General features: G+C 36.7%; 1 protein-coding gene across 1 annotated transcript; it reads left to right on the top strand.

Annotated features, from left to right (window-relative positions):
- Positions 1–1,370: 1,370 nt before the first annotated feature.
- Positions 1,371–22,515, top strand: LOC120626103 (protein transport protein Sec24A). The gene is made up of 16 exons (XM_039893396.1): positions 1,371–1,522; positions 1,700–3,194; positions 4,817–4,919; positions 5,754–5,880; positions 6,675–6,862; positions 8,057–8,210; positions 8,880–9,037; positions 9,375–9,448; positions 10,509–10,660; positions 12,318–12,471; positions 13,237–13,412; positions 15,050–15,160; positions 16,568–16,752; positions 17,828–18,030; positions 19,231–19,467; positions 20,240–22,515. Exons 2-16 carry the CDS (start codon positions 1,711–1,713, stop codon positions 20,349–20,351), a joined length of 3,618 nt encoding a protein of 1,205 aa, XP_039749330.1. The 5' UTR covers positions 1,371–1,522; positions 1,700–1,710; the 3' UTR covers positions 20,352–22,515.
- Positions 22,516–22,724: the final 209 nt, after the last annotated feature.

The raw sequence follows: 22,724 nt of genomic DNA, 5'->3' as shown, positions 1-22,724 counted from the left end.
AGATAACTCTGACGAAGTAAACCGTGTTATGTCGCATGTGTCGCACTGGTTTACAGTTAACAACTTACTTTTAAATGCAAAAAAACAAAGTGTGTCGAATTTATCTTACCAAATGTAAAGAAAATTGAAAAAAATATAATGATAAATGGTGAATCACTAAATATAGAGACTTCCACAGTTTTTCTGGGCGTGACCTTCGATAATAAGCTACAGTGGGGTGCCCATATAGATTCACTAGCGGGTAAACTAAGCTCGGCTGCCTACGCAGTCAGAAAAATTAGACAGATTACTGACGTTGAAATAGCTAGGCTAGTTTATTTTGCGCACTTTCATAGTGTTATGTCCTATGGAATCTTGTTATGGGGTAAAGCAGCTGATATCGAAACTATATTTATATTGCAGAAAAGAGCTGTACGGTCAATATATAAACTTAAATCACGCGAATCCCTCCGTGAGAAGTTTAAAGAAATAGGCATACTTACTGTAGCTTCACAATATATTTATAACAATATAACAATATAGTATTTGTAAGACAACATATTAGTCTTTATAAACAAAAAGTGGACATAAACAGCCGACTTACAAGAAATGGTCATAAATTATTGTCATCTGCATAACGTCTGCGTAAGGTACAGGGATCATTTGTGGGATTGAGTATACGCTTTTATAATATGATTCCTAAGGTGATTTTGGACCTGCCAATGCACAAGTTTAAAGAATTTGTTAAAACACATTTATTAGAGCGAGGTTACTATACAATTGATGAATTTTTTAATGACAAGGTTGCTTGGAATCCGGCATCCGGCTCCGCTTTCAGCTCTCACAAGATATAAAAATGAATGTTAAAATGCAAAATGTAAATTGTTGATGTTGGAAAAGAGCAACTGCTGAGTTTCTTGCCGGCTTCTTCTCGGTAGAATCTGCCTTCCGAACCGGTGGTAGAATCACTACAAACAGACAGACTTGACGTTTCAAAAGTGCTTATATTAGGCCTACTTGAAATAAATGAATTTTGAATTTTGAATTTTGAATTATATTTATTTATTATTTATAATGCATACAGTTGTAGTGTAACTGTGCCTTTAGAACCTATTTAGAATTATTATTTTAATCAGAGAGTGTAGTGTATAGTACACTGTAGTGTTTATATTCTCATTGGTAGGTTTTCTAAGTGTATAAATATTTCTATGATGAAAGGTCCATCAATTTTCTTTAAAATAAATTAGCCTAATTGGTTGTAGTACCTATATATTATTTTATGTACGTAGATCACTTAAATTATTTTAGATGTGGTTAAAGTTAACAAAACGCAAATGACGTCAAAATCAATTGTCAAAAAAATCGATCTTTTGTGCCAGTAGAGGGCGCTTTTAATCGCTCGGCCACGTAAGTCAGGGTCGGTTTTCCTTCACAGATTTATTTTATCACGTTAATTTTAGCTTCTGTGATAATTTGTGAGAATGGTTTAACAACATAAACTCGTGTGTAAAGTTTTTCAAGTTCAGAAATCGCAATTAAAGCGGTAAGTAGAGAAGTGCGTTTGTCCTTCCGTCATTCTCAGTGAATTAGCATTAATTAAACATCCTTTTCGATATCAAGTTTATTATCACAATACAAACATTAACTGACTTTGTATTCGTCTGTCTGAGGTCAGGGTGCGCATGGAATTGTGTAAACTAAGCTATAAACATCTTTCCAGATTGACAAGACATGGCTCACGTTCCGAACGCATACAACAATGTTCCTGGCCAACAAAACTCGAGCCCTGGACCTTTCCAACAGTACAGCCAAATTCCACAGAGCCAGTTACCCGGGCCCTTGAAACAGGATGGAAATTTGGACAAACAGGCCCCAGTTATGGGATTCAACAGCCAGAATCATTTTAATCAGAGTGGAAACAGTTCCCCTGCCTTCAACCAACCGGGATTGATGCCTCAACATACAAGTTCCCAGTCATCACCTATAAGACCACTTAAACCTATTAGTAATCAACCTCCTATGCAAAACATCCAGAACATTCCAATGAGTTCTCCCAGTGTGCATTCTAACCCTAACACTATCTCTTCATCATCACCCTATCCCCCTAATGCTCAGAATCAGATAAACAACAATGCTCCACCTTTAGTTCCCTCTAGTCAATATAGTCAACCTGTTATGAATGGTCCAATGCCTGCCCCCAATCAAAGACCAATTAACCAATATCCTCCACCTTCAAGTTCCTTTAGTTCACCATCAGTAAACCAGCCTCCAATAAATAGTAGTTATTCACCAGTTAATCCTTCCTTTGGTATTCAAAGGCCTCCTACTTCTATGCCACCTGGTCTGCCGGCGAATTCACATAGTGCGCCATTGACTGGACCTAGAAACAGTCCACAAACAACTGGGCCACAAGTTAATATGCCTCCACCTTCAAGCATGCCCAACTTTGCACCACCTGTGGGGCCTCTAAGAAGTAACATTATGAATGGCCCAAGCGGACCACCACCTATGTCGGCACCAATAACTGGTCCAATGCCACCTAAAGGTCTACCATCGGGGCCTATGCTGTTTGGTCAACCTGGTCCAAACCTTGGACCACAGACTAGCCAACAACAATCAAAATCCCAATATAACAATGGCCCAACTGCACCAATGAGTCAACATTTACCAAATATGCCACCGATGCAAGGATTACAAAGTGGACTTACACCACTTCCCCTAATGAGCCAACCAGGTTTAAAAAGTGGACTACCACCAATGCCACCAGTTAGTCAACCAGTGTTACAACCTGGACTACCACCAATGCCACCAATAAACCAACCAGGATTGCAAAGTGGACGTCCACCAATGCCACCAATGGGCCAACCAGGATTACAAAGTGGATCTACTTTACCACAAATGAATCAACCAATGCCAGGCCCAGCTAGTGGCCCTTCAACAAATTTACAGAACAGATACCCACAGATGCAGTACTCAACTCAGCAACAAAACCAAATTCAGCAAAATATTGCAAAGCAGTTTCCGACACATAATCTATATGGCGCAACTCAACAAATGGGGCAGCTTAGTGTGACCAAGCAAGGCTTTGATCAGTTATGGGGACATCAGATGGTTGACCTTTTGCAATGTAAGCAAATTCTGCCTGGTTATCCTGAGGATCCTCCAGAAATAAGGCTTGGTCACCAGTTCGCAGAGTCGCCAAATTGCAGTCCAGAGTAAGTTAATATTTTCTATAATTATCTATGTTCTATACTGATGAAAGTCTGTTTGAAATTGATAGTATCTACCATAGTTTCTGTTCAAAATATGTTGATTATATTCATACAAAATAAAGTTTTCACAGTATACTCTGTCTGTTTACAAAACTGTTTCCAAAACTGTTTCCAAACTGTTAACAAAAGATAAAAAATTGTAAAATGTTTTTTGGCATAGGGCTCTCCCATCTAATGCCATATTAGTTCTCTTTATCTGTTGTCAATCCTGCCTACATATGCCCCAAAGTTTAACAATATCGTATCGTCTATAAATCTTTGCCTATTTATATTTTTAGAAATTCAGTTTTAAAAAATTATTATTGTCCACAAAACTTAAAAGTATTATAGAGATTGACTGGAAAATTTTACATACAATTCTGTAATTTAATCCTGTAAATTACACAATTTTATGTATTTGTAGATAGAAATATACTTTTTATCCCATGGAAATGGCAAAAGCAGGCGGACAATAGCAAAGCATGATCATGGGCGCAGCTAATAGATACTTATTTAAATATAAAAGAATCAAATCTATTAAATTAACACAAACTTTAATTTGTTTAATAATCTCTAATTATAGAAGTTACATGTGTGATTGTAGTTGAATCATGTATTTTGATTGGCACAAAGTTCAGATATGTAAACGTGTAAATTGATATGATACATTATTTTCATTTGTTCAAAGGCTAGGCTAAGGGTATCCTTACATAAAATATTATTAGGCAATTAATTTATTATAATAATAATAGCTGCCAATAACAATTTAACAGTATGAGTTATATTTAAAATACTTAAGTCTGTCTTATTAAAGTTAATAGGGTAATTGACTTGTTAATCTAATCACTTAGATTTGATTTATTGATTATAAAAATTACTACAGTGACTTTAATCTTTGTTAATGTGTTTCTTTTGTTTATTAAATGAAAATGTATCAAGTTTTACACAACACATGAGAGAGTTCTTTAATAATTATTTGGTTTATTTAACTTAAGGCCCAGTTGGTACCTGTACTCACTTGATAATATACTTTTTTGATTTACCTGCCTACAATGTAATAACAATTTCAATAGAGTTGACTAAGAAGTATAATTTAATTACTCTGAATTTGTCTGAAATGAATTAGAGGTCATATGTTATAGGTTTGCATGAGTTTAAATTTTACAGTTACGAGTTGAACTCACATAAAAATAATTATAGTGTAGAATGACCACCATGAAAAGTCTACTAATTATAACCTAATCAGCTATGTCCACATAAGTGCATGGGTAGGAAATACTTGAAATGTATTTCTTTAGTAAGGAATCTTCATTTTCAATAAAGTTAAAAAACAATAGTAATACATATGTATAAGTGATGTATTAGTTTTGATGTTATTGGGTAAATTTTTTATTTAATTGGTTACAAATTTACTATAGTTTCCTTTGTCATTTCTGTATTAAAATAAGTACCATTTTTTTTTTATTTAACCTATTTACTGGAGATCTGGAGACCTATTTACAGGAAACTGTTTTTGTTCAAATTTATTAATATATAAATTGTTTTCTAAAGTAAGGCATTTTGTATTAATAATTTTTTTTCTGCAGAGTTTTCAGATGTACAGTCAACAAGATTCCCGAAACCAACTCCTTGTTGCAGAAGTCTAGATTACCTTTAGGTATTCTGATACACCCATTTAAAGATCTAAATGTGAGTATATCAATACATGCCTTATACTTTTAACTATGGTGCTAGGAAAAATTACATTACTATTTGTATTGGTCATTATTCCCAGGCTTTTTGTTTATGGTTTCATCCCACAATATCAACTACCAGCCTGTTTCGTTAAATTGTGCCAGCAGCGTCTCCAACAATCTAACAATAAAAATACTGCGCATTTTCTTGGCAATATCTCCGGGATTTCCAATTAATATCGCCTATAAACAGAGGAACACTTGGCAGGGCATGCCAGAACACATCCTGTAACTTGCGGCACTGCGTCCATCAATATGATGCGTAGGTGTTAAGCCTCAAGTAAAGCAAGGATGTAGTTGCTGGTGGATTGATATGATACATTCTTTTCATTTGTTCAAAGGCTAGTCTAAGGGTATCCTTACATAAAATATTATTAGCCAATTAATTTATTATAATAATAATAGCTGCCAATAACAATTTAACAGTATGAGTTATATTTAAAATACTTAAGTCTGTCTTATTAAAGTTAATAGGGTAATTGACTTGTTAATCTAATCACTTAGTTTTGATTTATTGATTATAAAAATTACTACAGTGACTTTAATCTTGGTTAATGTGTTTCTTTTGTTTAGTAAATGAAAATGTATCAAGTTTTACACAACACATGAGAGAGTTCTTTAATAATTATTTGGTTTATTTAACTTAAGGCCCAGTTGGTACCTGTACTCACTTGATAATATACTATTTTGATTTACCTGCCTACAATGTAATAACAACTTCAATAGAGTTGACTCACAAAAAGCTCTCGTATTCCTTAGATATGATAAGAATTGGTATATCTTGTTGCAGCATCTACCAGTCATACAGTGCACGTCGATAGTGCGTTGTCGTGCATGTCGCACTTACATCAATCCGTTCGTGTACTTCGTAGATGCGAAGCGGTGGAAATGCAACCTTTGTTACAGAGTCAACGATTGTGAGTATGATTTTTTACTACTAGCTATAGCCCATAATCCTGCAGGCTATCTAAAACAATAGCAAAATTGTCATTTCAGATTATATATTATATATTTGTTCTTGAGTGTAGCCCGTTCAAAAATAAAAATTGCTTAGCTTTGAAACACCTACAATAATTTTACCCAATTTTTGTCTGCTTGTCTGTTCGCGCTTCACGAAATTTGATATACCTATAATTGATACTTTGGGTAACCATTTCCATGGTGAAGGAAATCATCGTTAGAAAACTTGCACGCCTGAGAGTAATCTATAACGTTCTCAAAGGTGTAATGCTTTTATAACATGCTACCGAAAGTAATATTAGATTTAACTTATTACTTAAGATTTATTTCATTACATAAGTTTAAAGAACGTATAAAAACACATTTAATACATCGAGGTTACTATACTATTGATGAAGAAATTCAATGACAAGGTTGTCTGGAAGCAAGCCGCTCCGCTTTCATCTCACACAAGATAGAACAAAGATTGTTAAACAAAGATGGAAAAGAGCAACTGCTGAGTTTCTTGCCGGCTTCTTATCGGTAGAATCTGCCTTCCGAACCGGTGGTAGAGTCACTACAAACAGACGTACTTGACGTTTCAAAAGTTCTTATATAAGGCCTACTTGAAATAAATGAATTTTGAATTTTGAATTTGGTGTGTAAAGTCTACCAATTCACACTTGGCCAGCGTGGTAGACTTTGGCCTAAACCCTTCTTATTCTTATGTAGTGGGTTGATCGTGTTTATGATAAATATATATTTGTTCTAGTACCAGAAGAATTCCAATACGACCCAGTGAGCAAGTCGTATGGTGACCCTTCCAGGCGGCCGGAGATCAAATCGGCAACGATTGAGTTTATCGCGCCAAGTGAATACATGCTGCGGCCGCCGCAACCCGCTGTATATTTATTCCTTCTAGACGTTTCTCAGATTGCGAGGGAGTCTGGTTATTTGCAGGTAAGAAATACCACTTTTTTTAAATTTTTCAACAGTGTAAATTTTAAAGAAAAACTTTTAATTTTAAAAGGAAATTATTATTATTATATTTTTATAATTTTTATTAGTGTGTTTACCTACAATAATTTCGGTGTCGATGTTATGGTAGGAGAGCCGTAGCTTACTTGGAAAAAGCGCTCAGGCCGCGATTGCCAGAGAGTCGCAGGTTCAAATACTGTCGGTTCCGAAATTTATTATATGCATTTTAAATTTATAAAAAAAATAAAAATATATTATAGCTTTATTTCCCACACATTTAGAATTGATTGTTTTTAAATTTCAATCATTTTATTTTATTATGAACTAATCAAATATCACTTATTTGATATTTGTGTATGGTCTCCTGCGGATAAAATCCCTGCAACTTTTCCCATTTTTCCTATCAGTGGCCACGCTCAGCCAATCTTTTCCTGTTATATCTTTGATGTCATCAACAAATTTTCTTTGTCTTCCCACACTTATTTTGCCTTTTGGTCCCGGTTCTGTGATTTGATAAGTCCAGCTTTAGTATCTGTATCTTGCTATATGACCTGCCCATTTCCATTTTTGTCTCAAGCCATATTGAATAGCATATGTCAGCTTTGTTTTGTTATGAATGTCTATGTTTTTTGTTTTCTATGTTTTTTCTTCTGAGGATCAATATTGTTTGCTTCAATAGTGATCCCTTTTAGTAATAACCAATTTTTTTTGTGTCAATTTGGGAATTTATAATGTATGAATTTTCTCTGGCCTGGTCTGGTGAAAGGCTTTGGTCGTGGCTGGTTACCACCGTACTGGCAAAGACGTGTCGCTAAGTGATTAAGCGTTCCGGTACCGATTTGGGATATGGGTTTAATATAACTGCCATACCCCCTAACGGGTTACTCAGTTATCATCTTAGAACCACGCGTGAGATTGCAGTCAAGGTATAATAAGAAAACTAAGGTTTTTTGTCGTCATACAACAGAGACCCAGATAATCTGCCCAATGCCACCTATTCTTTCGTAAAAAAAATAAATATATATATATATATATAAACGATTTGGTGTATAAGAAGCTTCCTATAACGAATGCCGGCGGTGCTGTGTGACGTCGGTATTAATACAAATAATTACGTACGTTTCATGCAGTACGATTTAGAATATTTCCGATGGCTTAACGTGCTGTACGTTTTAGGTGGTCTGCGACACATTGAAGAGCAACTTGAATAAGCTACCAGGCGATGCGCGCACGCAGATCGGCTTTATATGCTATGACGCGCATATTCACTATTACCTGATGAGCGATGGTCTTACCAGGCCCAAAGAGATGACTGTTTTAGACATTGAAGGTACGTTGTTTAGCTAAATTTATATTGCAGTGAACCCGTTATGTTGTTTAGCTAAATTTATATTGCAGTGAAGCCGCCATCTTGAATATCAGTATTGAATAGCAATTTTTGTTGATATTAATCTTTTTATTTGTTATTTTATTGGCGCGTGTGTTAATTTAGTTCAGAGAAATAAAATAGTGATAGCTCAGTGGGTAAGACTTCGAGTTCACTTTCGGGTGGCAGAGTTCGAATTCCAGCACGCACCTCTAACTTTGTAGGTTTTGTGCGTTTTATCCAGTTGAATATGACTTGCAATGCAATATGACTTGTAATGGGTTGATATAATAATAATAATAATATTTATTTATTTGCCAAATTGTGGGTACATAACAAGAACACATTTCATTAAACAGACCCTTCACAATCAACTGTCACAGACAGTTTGCAAATGTTTATAAAAATAAAAAAAATAAAATATAAATTACAATATAAAGAATAAAAATACAATAATCAGAAATAAGTAATAATGTCATTTTAAATTAATTAGGCAAATAATACAATTACAAATGTTGTTATACAGTTATAAAAGTTAACTAAGCAGTATATGATGTCATGACATAGTATATGATGATGATGAAGATAAAATTTGACTTTATGTTGGCTTTTGAAAACTATGCATGTTTCCAGATATATTCCTGCCGTCACCCGAGTCTTTGTTAGTGAACCTGGGTGAACACGACGACTTGATCAAGGAGCTCCTAACTATTCTACCGCAACGGTACTCAGCGCCCGGTGTCCCAGCCTCCGCTTTAGGAGCCGCGCTGCAAGCCGCTTACAAGCTTATGGTGAGGAATTGGAAGATAAAAGTCAGATCAAAATACGCTCTTAATAGTTATATTTATAGAGCTACTCAAAGCTATAATAATAATTTCTCGGATTTAGATTTATTTAATCTTACTCTTGCTCAGTTAAAAAAACATCTATATTCTAAATTCTAACTTCTAATTGTTCTAATTGTTGTTGTGTGTGTGTCCGTACGTTCCTGTGTGCGTATTTCGTGTGTGCGTGCGTGTGCTGGTTTTGGTGTGTGAGAGAGTGTGCATGCGTGTGAGTGTGTTTGTGACCGCCATAACGTGATGTTATGAAAGTTAGAAAGCTTTTGATACTTACTTTTTGTTTCAGGCACCGACGGGTGGTCGTATCACTGTCTTCCAAACGTGTTTACCAAACGTCGGGCCCGGAGCGTTGCAGTCAAGGTATTATATTGAATTTACTGGTTTCCCTAACGCCTCTGTACTAAATTTTTTTTCAGGAATAACAAGTTTTTTTTTATATCATTTGAAAGCAACAAAACCACAGAATTAAAAACATACAGAACCCTCATTCAGTCATTATTGAATGCAGCTCATTGTGTCCAAAGCAGTGAAAACTACAAGTAAAAAAAAACAGAAGAAGAATAAAAAAACACTGACAGAAGCAGAAAACAAAAGGCGGCCTTATCGTTTCGTAGCGATCTCTGCCAGTCAACTTTAGAATAAGGAAAACATGAGGATAACAGATTGCAGGTTGTGCACAATAAAAAAAAAAGGATAAACTACATACTAATACTTGAACTAGATTACACACATACAATAATACATATTGCAATAAATAATAATAAACGAATATATAATAAATACAAAAACATATCATTCATAACCGTATTCCCAGACACCACTTGCAAAATATTTTCTCACTACTTGCAAAATATTTTTTCAAAAAGTAATCTAGGCAGATTCGCTCCTATTAATCGTCTAGTAAAAAGTTACAACAACCTGACCCACCCTTACATTGATATCTTTCACGATACCCTAGAAAGTTTTAGGAAGCAAATTGTATGTGAATTAAATATAAATAATCTTAGTTATAAATTTTATGTTTTATTTAATATTACTTATCAATCTGTTATAATAGCTTAATTCATATTTACATTATTATTTTTAATAGTTTTTTGTTAAATACTTATTTTTAGTTTTTATTTTTTGGAATGTGACCGGAGATAACAACGATAATGCTGTATACACCTTTAATTGATTATTGCAATGACACTAGACACAATTTGTAATTCTCACGTGATTTAATATTTTTTTTAATGTAGTTACTATTAATTGCTGTCTTATGAAAAAATAAATAAATTCATATATAACAGTAAAAGCTGTTACAAGTCGTCTTTAATGTAAACTATAGATTTAAAATACTTGATTTCTTAAAAAGTAAATGGCATTTTGAGGAAACTAGGTTAAATTATTCCAATCCTAATGTTTTCTTTATTTACAGAGAGGACCCCAACGCCCGGTCATCGAAAGATGTGGCTCACTTGAACCCAGCGACAGACTTCTACAAACGACTAGCGCTAGACTGCAGCGGGGCCCAAGTAGCTGTTGATTTGTTCCTCCTGAGTTCACAGTACTGCGACCTCGCAACGCTCAGTAAGTTCTAGATGGAATCATTTTGTTGCAAGTTTCTTATGGGAATTTCGCTTAATTTGCTTAACACCGCGAAAAGCAGGAGAATCTGTATGGTGTGATCAAAGGACAAGAGTCAAAAATATCTTTATTCAAATAGGCCCATAGATGGCACTTATGATGCTTACATTACATGAAAGAAAAATGTGTACATATGAGTGAGATGAAAGTCAATAAAACTAAAGCTATGTGGGTGCCTAACGAGCCCTGGTCAAAGAAGCCCACAACAAACTTAATCGTTTTATTTTTGCTATCACCATCTCACTCCGCGAAAGGCAGGAGAATTGTATGGTGTAATTTTTTATTTCTTCAATCGTTATTCCACACCTTTAGAGATCTGTGGCAATATACTCTTTACGCAATTTTCGCTTCGGTGCATCCTCGAAAAAGAGCGAAACGTTCATAGTAAAAAAATTGCCAACGATTTGTTCGGTGTAGAGTAGAAGATTGAAGAAATTAAAAATCACACCATACAGATTCTCCTGCCTTTCGCGGAGTATAGCATATAAAGCTTAATTGTCATAATATATCATGGAATTCCGCAAAGTAACGCATGCTTCTATCCAATATGCAAGTTTTTTCTTATACGTACGTTTGTAGAAAGAGAAACGAGCGTGCTTACGGAATCGGCGTCATCTTATTTGTGTTTGTAGTACAGTGCAACCTTAGTACGTTACGAACTACAATATTACCACTTACTCGATTAACAATTTCTTCGTAATCAACTTGAATTGTCCATAAAATGTACCTTTACATTGAATTTTTTTTCAACAACCTGTTTATATCGAACCTGCCTTATGGGATGGGATGACCAGGAGTGTAAAAACTCAACTATCATAAACAATGTTTAGGTGAATGAAACTATATTTCTAATGTCAAAATAACAAATTTTCAAATCAACCTAACAAACCTTGATGTAAACAAAACTAGATATAAGGAATACTTACTTGTTCCCTTCCGATTTGTGATATCGACGTTGCACTGTAATTTGAAATCCACTTTGACTCAAACACGTCTCAAAACAGTTCCCCGTTGTCAACTTACAGAACCTTCTACAGTTCCGAGCGTGAAAAAAGAATGCAAATTTTATTTATACTCTTTATTTGCACACTACAAGTTGAAGAAACTAAAGAAAAGTAGAAAACAAAGACAGAAGCAAAATACAGCAGGCAGCCTTATCGCTTAGCAGCGATCTCTGCCAGATGACGGCCGAGTGGCGTAGTGGGCAGCTACCCTGCTTTCTGAGTCCAAGGAAGTGGGTTCGATTCCCACACCTGGAAAATGTTTGTGTGATGAAAATAAATGTTTTAATTTATGTGTATTATCTTCATAAAAAAAAATATATATATATATTCATCAGTTATCTTAGTACCCATAACACAAGCTACGCTTACTTTGGGGCTAGATGGCGATGTGTGTATTGTCGTAGTATCGCATAGTAGTATAAATATTTATTTAAAAAACCTGCACATGCTAACAAAAACATGCTAAGCCTGCAAGCGGAGCAAAAAAAAAAGAGCCTTGATGCCTTAAATAAAAATTATTATTGATATTATAAGCCACGTTTATTTAATAAGAGAATAGGGTTGTTTTGAGGATTGAACCTTTATTTTAATTACAGGTGGCATGAGTAAGTTCAGCGCAGGCAGCCTGTACCACATACCCCTATTCCGAGCGCAGCGTTCGTGGCAAGCGGATCAACTCAGGCATATGTTCACGAGATATCTGACGCGCAAGATTGGCTTCGAGGCGGTCTTGAGAGTTAGATGTACAAGGTAATGTAACATTACTATACGAATGCTCATCGCGCAGTGGCGTGCACTTTATATATGCACAAAAGCTATGCATACCCTAAAATGCTTCTATAACTCGTCTGCAATCTCAACTCACGCTTTATGCCTACCCTAGTCGAAAACCCTGTGCACGCCACTGTCATCGCGTTATCTTATTCCGAGCGAAGCGTGCTTGGCAAGCAATATGTACAAAGTTATGTAAAATTACAATACAAATGTTCATCGCCCTTATTCCGAGCGAAGCGTGCTTGGCATGCGGAGTAACTCACGAGATATCTGACGTACAAGATTGGCTTCGAAGCGGTTGTAATATTACTAGACAAATGCTCATCGCATTATCTTATTCCGAGCGAAGCGTGCTTGGCATGCGGAGTAACTCACGCGATATCTGACGTACAAGATTGGCTTCGAAGCGGTTGTAATATTACTAGACAAATGCTCATCGCACTATCTTATTCCGAGCGAAGCGTGCGTGGCAAGCGGAACAACTCACGAGATATCAGACGTACAAGATTGGCTTCGAAGCGGTTGTAATATTACTAGACAAATGCTCATCGCATTATCTTATTCCGAGCGAAGCGTGCGTGGCAAGCGGCGTAACTCACGAGATATCTGACGCATAAGGTTTGCTTCGAGGTTGTCTTAGGGTTCGTTGGCGGGTTCCATGATTTTTTTACCTATCTTACAAATGTAAAGAAGTGTTCAGTCCAAAACACCACAATTCACTCCAAGTTGTTTTATTTGCAGGGGTGTATCAGTCCACACGTTCCACGGAAACTTCTTCGTGCGATCCACAGATCTGCTGTCTCTGCCCAACGTTTCCCCGGACGCTGGTTTCGGCATGCAACTCATTATAGAGGAGTCCCTGGCGGACTTACAGCAAGTTTGCTTCCAGGCGGCATTACTCTATACGAGTAGTAAAGGTAAGATTGAAACTTTTTTTTTGTAATATGATACCCCACCTGATGGTAAGGGGAAAACCATCGCCAAGGCAACATTATGAAAATTAAGCTTAATTTGCTATACTCCGCGACCAGCAGGGGAATCTGTAGGTGTAATGTATAATTTCTTCAATCCGTATACTCCACACCAAACAGATCCTCGGCAACGGTAACCTCTACGCACGTTTCGCTCCGAAACCGGAGCATCCTCAGGAGATGTTGACTTTACAATGAATAATTGTTACGTGAAAAATTGACTCTAGAGTCTTCCTCGGAGTCTCTAAATGGGGCTCGGGGTAACCGCTCAGGGCGATGGCCCTTTTCGGTGGTGGCAACGCCGTCTGCAACTACAGACGGGTCACTAGGTGGGACCGCTGGGTCCGTGGTGTCATGGCCGGGTAGAGTCGCGGCAGCGCGATCAAGCCTGCGATGTTTGTGAAAAATTAGCCAAATGTGTCTTTCGTACCCCTAACCCCCCCCCCCCCCCCCTACCCTTCCTTATCTATCTAAGCCCCGCACCTCATTAGTGCCTCTGAATATATCCAATAGAGGTGAAGTTGATAAATTTATTTGTTCGTTTAGCAATTCGAACCTCCCATTCTTATGTTTAATAATTTCTAAGTTTAATAGTTTCAAATCAAGACTTGATTTGAGAGAACAATTAGAAATTATTAAACAAAAGCAAAAATAAGCTTAATTTTCATTATATACTAGCGTACCCAGCCTGATTCGCCGGGCTAGATTTTGCTTTATTTTATTTAAACAATAAACTTACATCATTAAATTTTTAATTAAAGTCTCATAATATATTAAATCATTTATTTCTCTCCGTATTCATTCTCTTCTATTCTCTTCTCGAGCGGGTGAAGATCATTATCTACACCCATGTACACCCAACAATAGAATATCATCATAGTAAAAAAGCTGTATTTGACAGTTTTACAGTTCAAAAATAGGATTGCTCCGATCGTCACCAAACTTTACAGGATTACTCGCCAGGTCAATCCGGAGATTCCCGGAAAGTTTCATTGAAATCGGTCCAGCCGTTTCGGAGCCTATACGGAACATAAGTGTATACAAAATACTACTATACTGTAACCGAATTACGAAATAATGTTAAAGGATGCATACGTATATTTCATTAGGAATCACCCTGTACAAATATTAAATAAAAAGAACCATATTTATACCCTACACTAGCATTACTACTAAATACTACTATATATTTGCACCCTAGCACTAAGTACTATTACAGGTTTCCTTGTATTTTTCCTATTGTGTTGTGTTGCAATAAAGTTTTTCTTTTCTATTCTACTTATTTTTCCATACAAACGAATTCAAAATATTCTAAGTGTTTACTTATGACAACCCTGTTGAGAGACAAGACCGACACACGCATAGTACCTGCGCTACGCAACGCGTACCTAATACAGTGGCAGGGGTCACATGATTTTAATTTTGCATGTGATGTAAGGTCTGTATCTGATCTCTTTCAGTAAAAATTATGGCAGTGGTTAACTTAAAAACTATTAGGTTTTCGGTTTCACAGATAAGTCGGTTTTCGTTGAAGAAATTAAATCTACAGTACACTTTTTATAAATATCTCATCTTGTTTTCAGGTGAAAGAAGGATACGAGTTCACACATTAGCGCTGCCAACAACGAATACTTTACCCGACGTTTTACATTCGGCCGATCAGGAGTGTATTATTGGACTGCTTAGTAAAATGGGTATGTCATTTTTGGAAGGATTCTCGGGGAATAGATATTAACCCCGGCTCCGTATCTTGTCATATCGTGTGGTGTGGCCTTCATGTTTTTTTTTAAATACAGACGAAACATGTTTGCATAAGTTTTAGTGTACGCCCTAAGGGGCTACTGAGCCTTTTTAAACCGATTTCCTTTACGAAGGAAAAGGTTATCGATTTGTTTTTTTCTAACCGCATGTTCGGGCATAAATCAGTCATTTGTAATGATGGATGGATTTGTAAATTATTTCCTTTTCCTAAAGAGGTTTATACCGAAATGGGAATTCCCTCCTGTGAGCTGTCAAAATTGTCATCCTAAATTATAAAAAGCATAGTATATATGGTGAATTGCTAACACATGGACTTTTGTTGCCTGAAATAAATGCAATGCAATACGATACGTACATTGGTTTTTACTTAAAAACTATACGCATAAGTATTATGTGCGATCATCTATAGTACAAGTTATAAGTAAAGTATAATTTATTTGAACAAGTGTGAATAATGTGCTTGCCTTCGGAAACAGCACGTTTATATATGGTAAAAAAAAAGTGTTACGTTTATTTTTGCGTACGTGCTAAGATTAAGTTTTAGTTATTTTATTTTTATTTACTAATTGTATATGTTTACAAAGGCGTGTTAGCCTGAAGAACAAAAAGTTGCTAGTTTACGTTAGCAATACGAAGTTATTATATCTATTGTTTAACTTTTGTTACATTTTAGTGACAAAATACAGTAATACGCGAGGGATACGTTCCGGAAATAATCGCGCTAACTGAAATTCGCGTATATCGATGTTTATTAAACATAGTCAAAAATTAATACAAAAAATACGAATGATTTTAATCAATCACTTTAATTCTAAGAACACTTTATGCAATACATACTAGTAATTATTTTTTACAGAAATATACATCTATTGTCTGTGGGGTAGCGTTTTTATAATGAAACAAGTAAACGTCGCTAACAGACTCAATTTATTTTAGAATAAAGCATATGACAAGTCATTATACCACAGATAATACACAATACAATAGATAAGTAGAATAGTATATTTTTTACATTAAACAATATATAGCGTTCCTAGTTGCTTAATAGAAATACTTCTATTATTTTGATACATCATAACAACATCTTTTTTACGTTCTTGTAAAATACGTTCAAACCACCCAACACTGTTTTTAATTGTTTGACACACGTTCAAGAAACCATAGAGAAGTTGATCACAACATTATGTTTATGCATACTCTTTCGCGTAACGCGAGGCATTTTAAAGCGAAATTTGAAATTCGCCTTATAGTGAAACCGCGCATAACGGGGTCGCGTAAAGCGGGGTATTACTGTAAAGAATTTTCAAACAAACAATACAATAATAATGATTTATTTCCAGCCGTCGATCGTTGTTCGTCAGCTTCGATGTCGGAAGCTAAAGAGGCCCTCATCAACGCAGCAGTAGATGTATTATCAGCGCATAGACTAGCCCAGAACTTACCAGTGGGATCAGCCAGCTCGTCACTCCACGCGCCTGTATCCTTGAAGTTATTACCGCTTTATATACTGGGTCTTCTGAAACGGGTGAGTGTTTTATTGTTTTCCAAGTGAGCTCGAATCAAACGTTTGTTTATTCAAATATGCTATGAAAATTAAGTATAATTTGCTATACTCCGCGAGAAGCAGGAGGACCTAGTAAGTTGTATTATTGTTGTAAGCTTAATTTGCTATACTCCGTGAGAAGCAGGAGAGCCGGTATAGTGTGATTTATAATTTCTTCAATTATGCTCAGCAACTAACTGATCTTCGGCAATGTACCCTCACGACTATGTACGCAATGTACGCACGATTCGCTCCGACACCGGGACATCCTCAGGAGATGTTGACTTTACAGTGAATATTTTTTTAACATTGAGTTAACATTTACTTGACTTGATTGCAATTTCACCTGGTGATAAGTGATGATGCAGTACAAGGTGGTAGCGGGTTACCTATACAACGCATCGGTTTCTACGCGATAAATAAATTAGCGGTTCGACTGACGGATGTCGTTATAGTGGTAACTAGCCAGAGACATCCAGAAACTATAAATATCCAAATCTCCCTCGCCGATTGAACTCGGGACCACCCACTTATAACTTAGTCCCCTTTCCGGGGAGAAAATTGTCTCCTGTCCATGGGGACAGTGTCATGGGGACAGTGCCATGGGGACAGTGCCATGGGGACAGTGCCATGGGGACAACGCAATGGGGACAGTGCCATGCGGACAGCGCCATGGGGACAGTGCCATGGGGATAGTGCCATGGGGACAGTGCCATGGGTACAGTGCCATGAGGACAGTGCCATGGGGACAGTGCCTTGGGGACAGTGCCATGGTTACTGTGCCATGGGGACAGTGCAATGGGGACAGTGCCATGGTTACAGTGCCATGGGGACAGTGCCAAGGTTACTGTGCCATGGTAACTGTGCCATTGGGGCAGCGCAATGGGGACAGTGCCATGGGGACAGTGCCATGGTTACTGTGCCATTGGGCAGCGAAATGGGGACAGTGCCATGGGGACAGTGCCATGGTTACTGTGCCATTGGGGCAGCGCAATGGGAACAGTGCCATGGGGACAGACTGGGAATGAGCGCCACTGAAGCCACCTCTCCCCCACAGAAAGCGTTGCGTACGGGCACGTCGACGCGGCTGGACGAGCGCGTGGCGGACATGTGCTTTATAAAGAGCGCGCCGCTGTGTGCGGTGATGCGCGGCGTGTACCCCGACCTGTACGCGTTGCACGACCTACACGAACACGTGCGCCGCGATAAGGACAACTTGGTATTACCAAATCCGCCGCGCCTTCAGCTCACTGCCGAGAGGTGAGTGCAGTTTATTTTTCTATATTTTTAACCTCCCGACTCAAAAATCAACCCCCGACGCGCAACGCGAGGCTTGTTATAAGTTTAAAAAAAAGGAAAATTTATTTTGTATCTGTCTGTGGTATCGCAGCTTATTATGTGTCATAGATACATATATCCCGAGTGATCTTTAGCCATGTTTCATGAAAATCGGTTCAGTCGGTTGAAGATCATCAGCACTTTTCTAGTTGATCGTAGTAAGTAAGGATACTTTGGGTTTCTAGTAGACCTTAATAGACTAGAATAGATGAGTCTTAATTATAGTAAATAAATAAATAAATAAATATACTACGACAATACACACATCGCCATCTAGCCCCAAAGTAAGCGAAGCTTGTGTTATGGGTACTAAGATGACGAATATATTATATATATTATATTTATATATTTGTGTAATGTTCATTTCTCATTTATTGCACCACCTACCTCTTTTCTACGTTTTTCCTTTTGCGTCTTTGGTTGCCTGGAAGAAATCGCTATGTAGTATCGCTACGGGCCACCAAATTTTACTCTTGCTCTATGTGTATATCTCTGTAACTACTTTGGTGTACATTAAAAGTGTATTCATTCATTCATTGGATTAAAGTTAATGAATACTTAGAATATACATATAAACATCCAGACACTGAATAACATTCATGCTCATCACACAAACATTTTCCAGTAGTAGTAATCGAACCCACGGACTTGGACTCAGAAAGCAAAACAGTATTTAGTAACTTTTACGCGATCGAAGGTGGGAAATCTCTCATTATCTGTCTTGTCTGGTCGGAGGCTTCGGCCGTAGCTGGTTAACACCCAGCGGATCGGAATTGGGATCGGTGGATCAAGCTTTATGTAATATGTGGAACTTCTTCATGACATAATTTTTTTAAATTTTATTATTACAATTAATTGATGTTTACTAGATTAACAGTCATATAAATTAGTTATTGCTAGTTTTAATAAAATTATTTACATTTACTAATATTTGCAATTAAAAACTGAGGCAAAGCTGAAATAACTTACTAAATGTTTTTAAGGTGTGTTCCACTAAGCGCGTATCAGAAAAACGTTACAAGATGGCGCGTAACTGAAAAAAACATTTTTTTTACATTGCTATAAAATTTCTCCCATACGTCGATAAAGAAGTTTCACTTCAATAAATAAAAACTTTTCCAGGATCAATATAACCGGAGCGTATCTATTAGACGACGGGGACAGTATGATAATCTACGTGAGCCATGGAGTCAGTCCAGCATTCTTGTCGGAGACTTTCGGCGTGGCATCCTTCAACCAGTTGCCGGATGAAGCTAGGAGTTTGCCCATGCTCGAAAATGAGGGCAGCGAACTCTTACATGCATTCGTCGACAAGCTGAACGACGACCGGCCCTATCCATCTAGCTTGTTAATACTTAGGTGAGTTTTCAAAAACTTTCTTCTTATGATTTAAGTAAAGATTTGAAGTTAAACTTCTTGAATAAACTCTAGTTAAATTATTTTTAATTTTAATGAAAATAATGCAGATAATACGCGCATGCACGACGCTCTCTCTTGCTCCACTCCAGTGACCTATGTGTAAGCAAACATAGTCTGATCCACCCGTCAGGGTAACGAATAAATGCGTGCCGTAGGCTTTGCTTGCGTGCCGCTATTCTCAATGAGTATACAAAGATGTTGACTCATCATCACCATTATCAACTTATCCCCACACTAGGATTTTGGCTATAGTGAACCACGCTGGCCAATTGCTGATTGGTAGACGTCATACGCCTTTTGAGAACGTTGCGGAGAGGCTCTCGGGCTCCTCAAGATGTCTGCCATTACCGTTAAAGCAAGGGTTTATTTAATTGCTTAAATTAAAAACGCATAAACTTCCGTAAAGTTGAGAATTCATTTTATACTTATGACACATGCCCGTAGCTTTAGGAGTTGCGCGTATAAACATGTCGCTAACAATCTCCTTTTCTCTATAGTATATCATGCTTTTCACTCATTTAACGTTATGTGCCTAAACGGGACGTGCTTGACATTTCGCTCAGAATTATCTTATGTCGAATGCATTAGAATTTCAATTAAGATTCGATAAGGAAATTGCGATTATCATACAACTAAAAGTGGTTTTATGTTATTGTACGTGTTTCTAATGTACGCTTTCCATTTTCTTTATTATTATTTTTGTTCTCAACAGAGACAACTCAGCATCACGCCAACTGTTCACCGAGCGACTTATCGAGGACAGAGTGGAATCCGCCCTCTCGTATTACGAGTTCTTACAGCACGTGAAGACGCAAGTGAAATGAGAGCGGATTGGGTCGCCAGTGACACGGCTGGTCGAGGACTGTGTGCGATACCAGATGTGGCGTACGATACTATGACACTGCCCTAACTTGATAAGGTTATTTGTCTTTAATTTTCGGCTATACTCCCTACGTTATACTTTTACACGTCCTTCGCACACCATATCTACTCAACACCGATTCGACTTTAATTATAGCTTTGAAATTTGACCCTTATATAGCCAACAAGATATTAAGTAAACTTTCAAAATGTTTGCTATCGTTGTGCCAGTAGTGTAAGATCTGCCCACGCGTCACACACGTGCGTGCGTGCGTTCCCACTTTAAGCCACATGCCATAAAGCGTATATTTCAATGTTTTAATTCGAGTCGAGTCGGTGTTGAGACGATATGGTATGCGAAGGACATAATGTCACATATTCAAGGGTGTACCTGCCAGTGTCACCTACACTTCAAGCTCTCGAATGTCACGTGATACAAAGCTCACATTTCAATGCTTTGAGTCGAGTCTGTGTTGAGTCGATATTGTATGCAAAGTACATGCCACAGATGCCATTGGTATACCTGCCTGTAGAATTGTGAAACTGTGTAGAATTATCAAATTGTAACGTGAGCACGTTCTTAATAAATTTCCAAATAAATATTCAGACTGATGGCTACGTCGTTGGGATGTTGATTATTTATACGAATACTTTGAGAGCTTTTATTATCATAGTAAAATGGACTCAATGTGTCTTGCTTTTAAGTTTAATACGTCCGAACACCGAAGGTCGATGGTATTATTGTTTTCATTTGGGGGTTTATTAACTGTTCTTGAGAGCATCCTAAAAGTGCCTTAATATCTTAGATTTACGAACTTATCCCTTACGAGTTGGTGAACCTGGGGAGGTGAGCGGGGAAATCATTTCACCGAGGTGTACAGTTAATCGACCTGCACTATCCATATATATAAAAAAATAAAACGACAATACAAACATGGCCGTCTAGCCCCAAAGTAAGCGTAGTTTGTTTTGTGGGTACTAAGATAACTGATGAGTAATTTATGAATAACAATACTTATAGTATACAGATTACATCACAAAGATGTAGTGAATGCAAACGAAATCGAGTTTTAAAACAAGTACAACAAGGTCTATTTTACTGTGTAATTTATAATGTTTCAATACATAAACGATGCTCAGCACTTGGCAGCGTGATGGGTCACTGCTCTAAAAACCGGGTCTCCTTTGGGCGAGGAGGACGGTAATGGGAAGCGGACGATGATGATGAAAGAAACCTGATTAAGAGAACCTGCTCTGTGTGCAAGTCTTATAGTAAAGATAAAATAGGTGATTCTGTGAAGTGCGCTCTGGTAGTGACTAAAGTTAGTTTTTAATTCCAGAGTTAATTAAAAGTTGAAATGTCACACTACAAAAATATGATGTTGGTTTTTTTTAAAATTTACATTTGAATACTTATAATTTAACCTCCAAAACAAAGAAACAAGTGCATACTAATTAAATATTACAATCTATTGCAATAATAGAAAAATACATTATCAGTCAGATTATTTATCTGACTTTTATTTTGTTTTGCATAAAAAGCTAATTCTAATTATTATTTGTTAAAGTATATTTATTTATTTGTATATACATATTTCGATCCTCTGGTCAATATATAGGTTTCGGCACATCAATATTTATGACAATGTAGCCAGTATGTTATTCCGACGGCTGGTTTTTCATTCTTCTAATCAAACAACTAAGGTAATCATTGCAGATAAACACCGAGGACAAACCTCTGCGGTTTTTTCCGTGCTTTTATACTAACCTTTTTGATGTGATTGTTTTATTTGATAAATAAATAAAAAACATGCAGCATTTGACAATTCAAATTATTATCTGGGATTAAAAAACCTTAGCATAGAATTTATTTATCGTATATCAATATATTAAGTTGTTACATAACTGTAAATTTTATTGTAGTAAAAATTACCATTAATCTTGACAGTTTAATATGAGAAACTAAAAACTTGATATGTTTCCAAACGAATTTACTTTTGTTGAACAAATATGTGTGAAGTACGGAGTTGGAATATATATACACGTATGTAGATAGCAAGACTCGAATGAAAATAATGTCACTTAGGATTAGGATATTAGTTTCAGAATTAAATTGTACAGATAAAAATGCCTTGTATTTATTCATTGATATAAAAAATCAAAGTACCCTGAATAATAAAAAGTGTTTTAGAACTTTACATTTTTGACGTACTGTGTGGCTCAGCTGTTAGCGTTTATGGTCTCCAAGTCCCGGTTTTGATTACTGGCTAATTTAACCCGGGCTAAAACAATTGGAGATTTTTTTTCGGGTTTCTGCCACGACTGGTGGTCATCCA

The sequence above is a fragment of the Pararge aegeria genome, chromosome 8 (genome assembly GCF_905163445.1).
Source record: "Pararge aegeria chromosome 8, ilParAegt1.1, whole genome shotgun sequence".
NCBI lineage: Eukaryota > Metazoa > Arthropoda > Insecta > Lepidoptera > Nymphalidae > Pararge > Pararge aegeria.
The sequence above is the reverse complement of the archived record's forward strand: the minus strand, read 5'-3'. Positions and strand labels throughout refer to the sequence as shown.

What these genes read in the sequence shown, in the direction of transcription:
- LOC120626103 (XM_039893396.1), top strand. Translation starts at nt 1,711, where the DNA reads ATGGCTCACGTTCCGAACGCATACAACAATGTTCCTGGCCAACAAAAC. An exon ending in TACTGGGTCTTCTGAAACGG is followed by an intron (nt 16,753 to 17,827) that starts GTGAGTGTTTTA and finishes TCTCCCCCACAG; the next exon opens with AAAGCGTTGCGTACGGGCAC. An exon ending in TCTAGCTTGTTAATACTTAG is followed by an intron (nt 19,468 to 20,239) that starts GTGAGTTTTCAA and finishes TGTTCTCAACAG; the next exon opens with AGACAACTCAGCATCACGCC.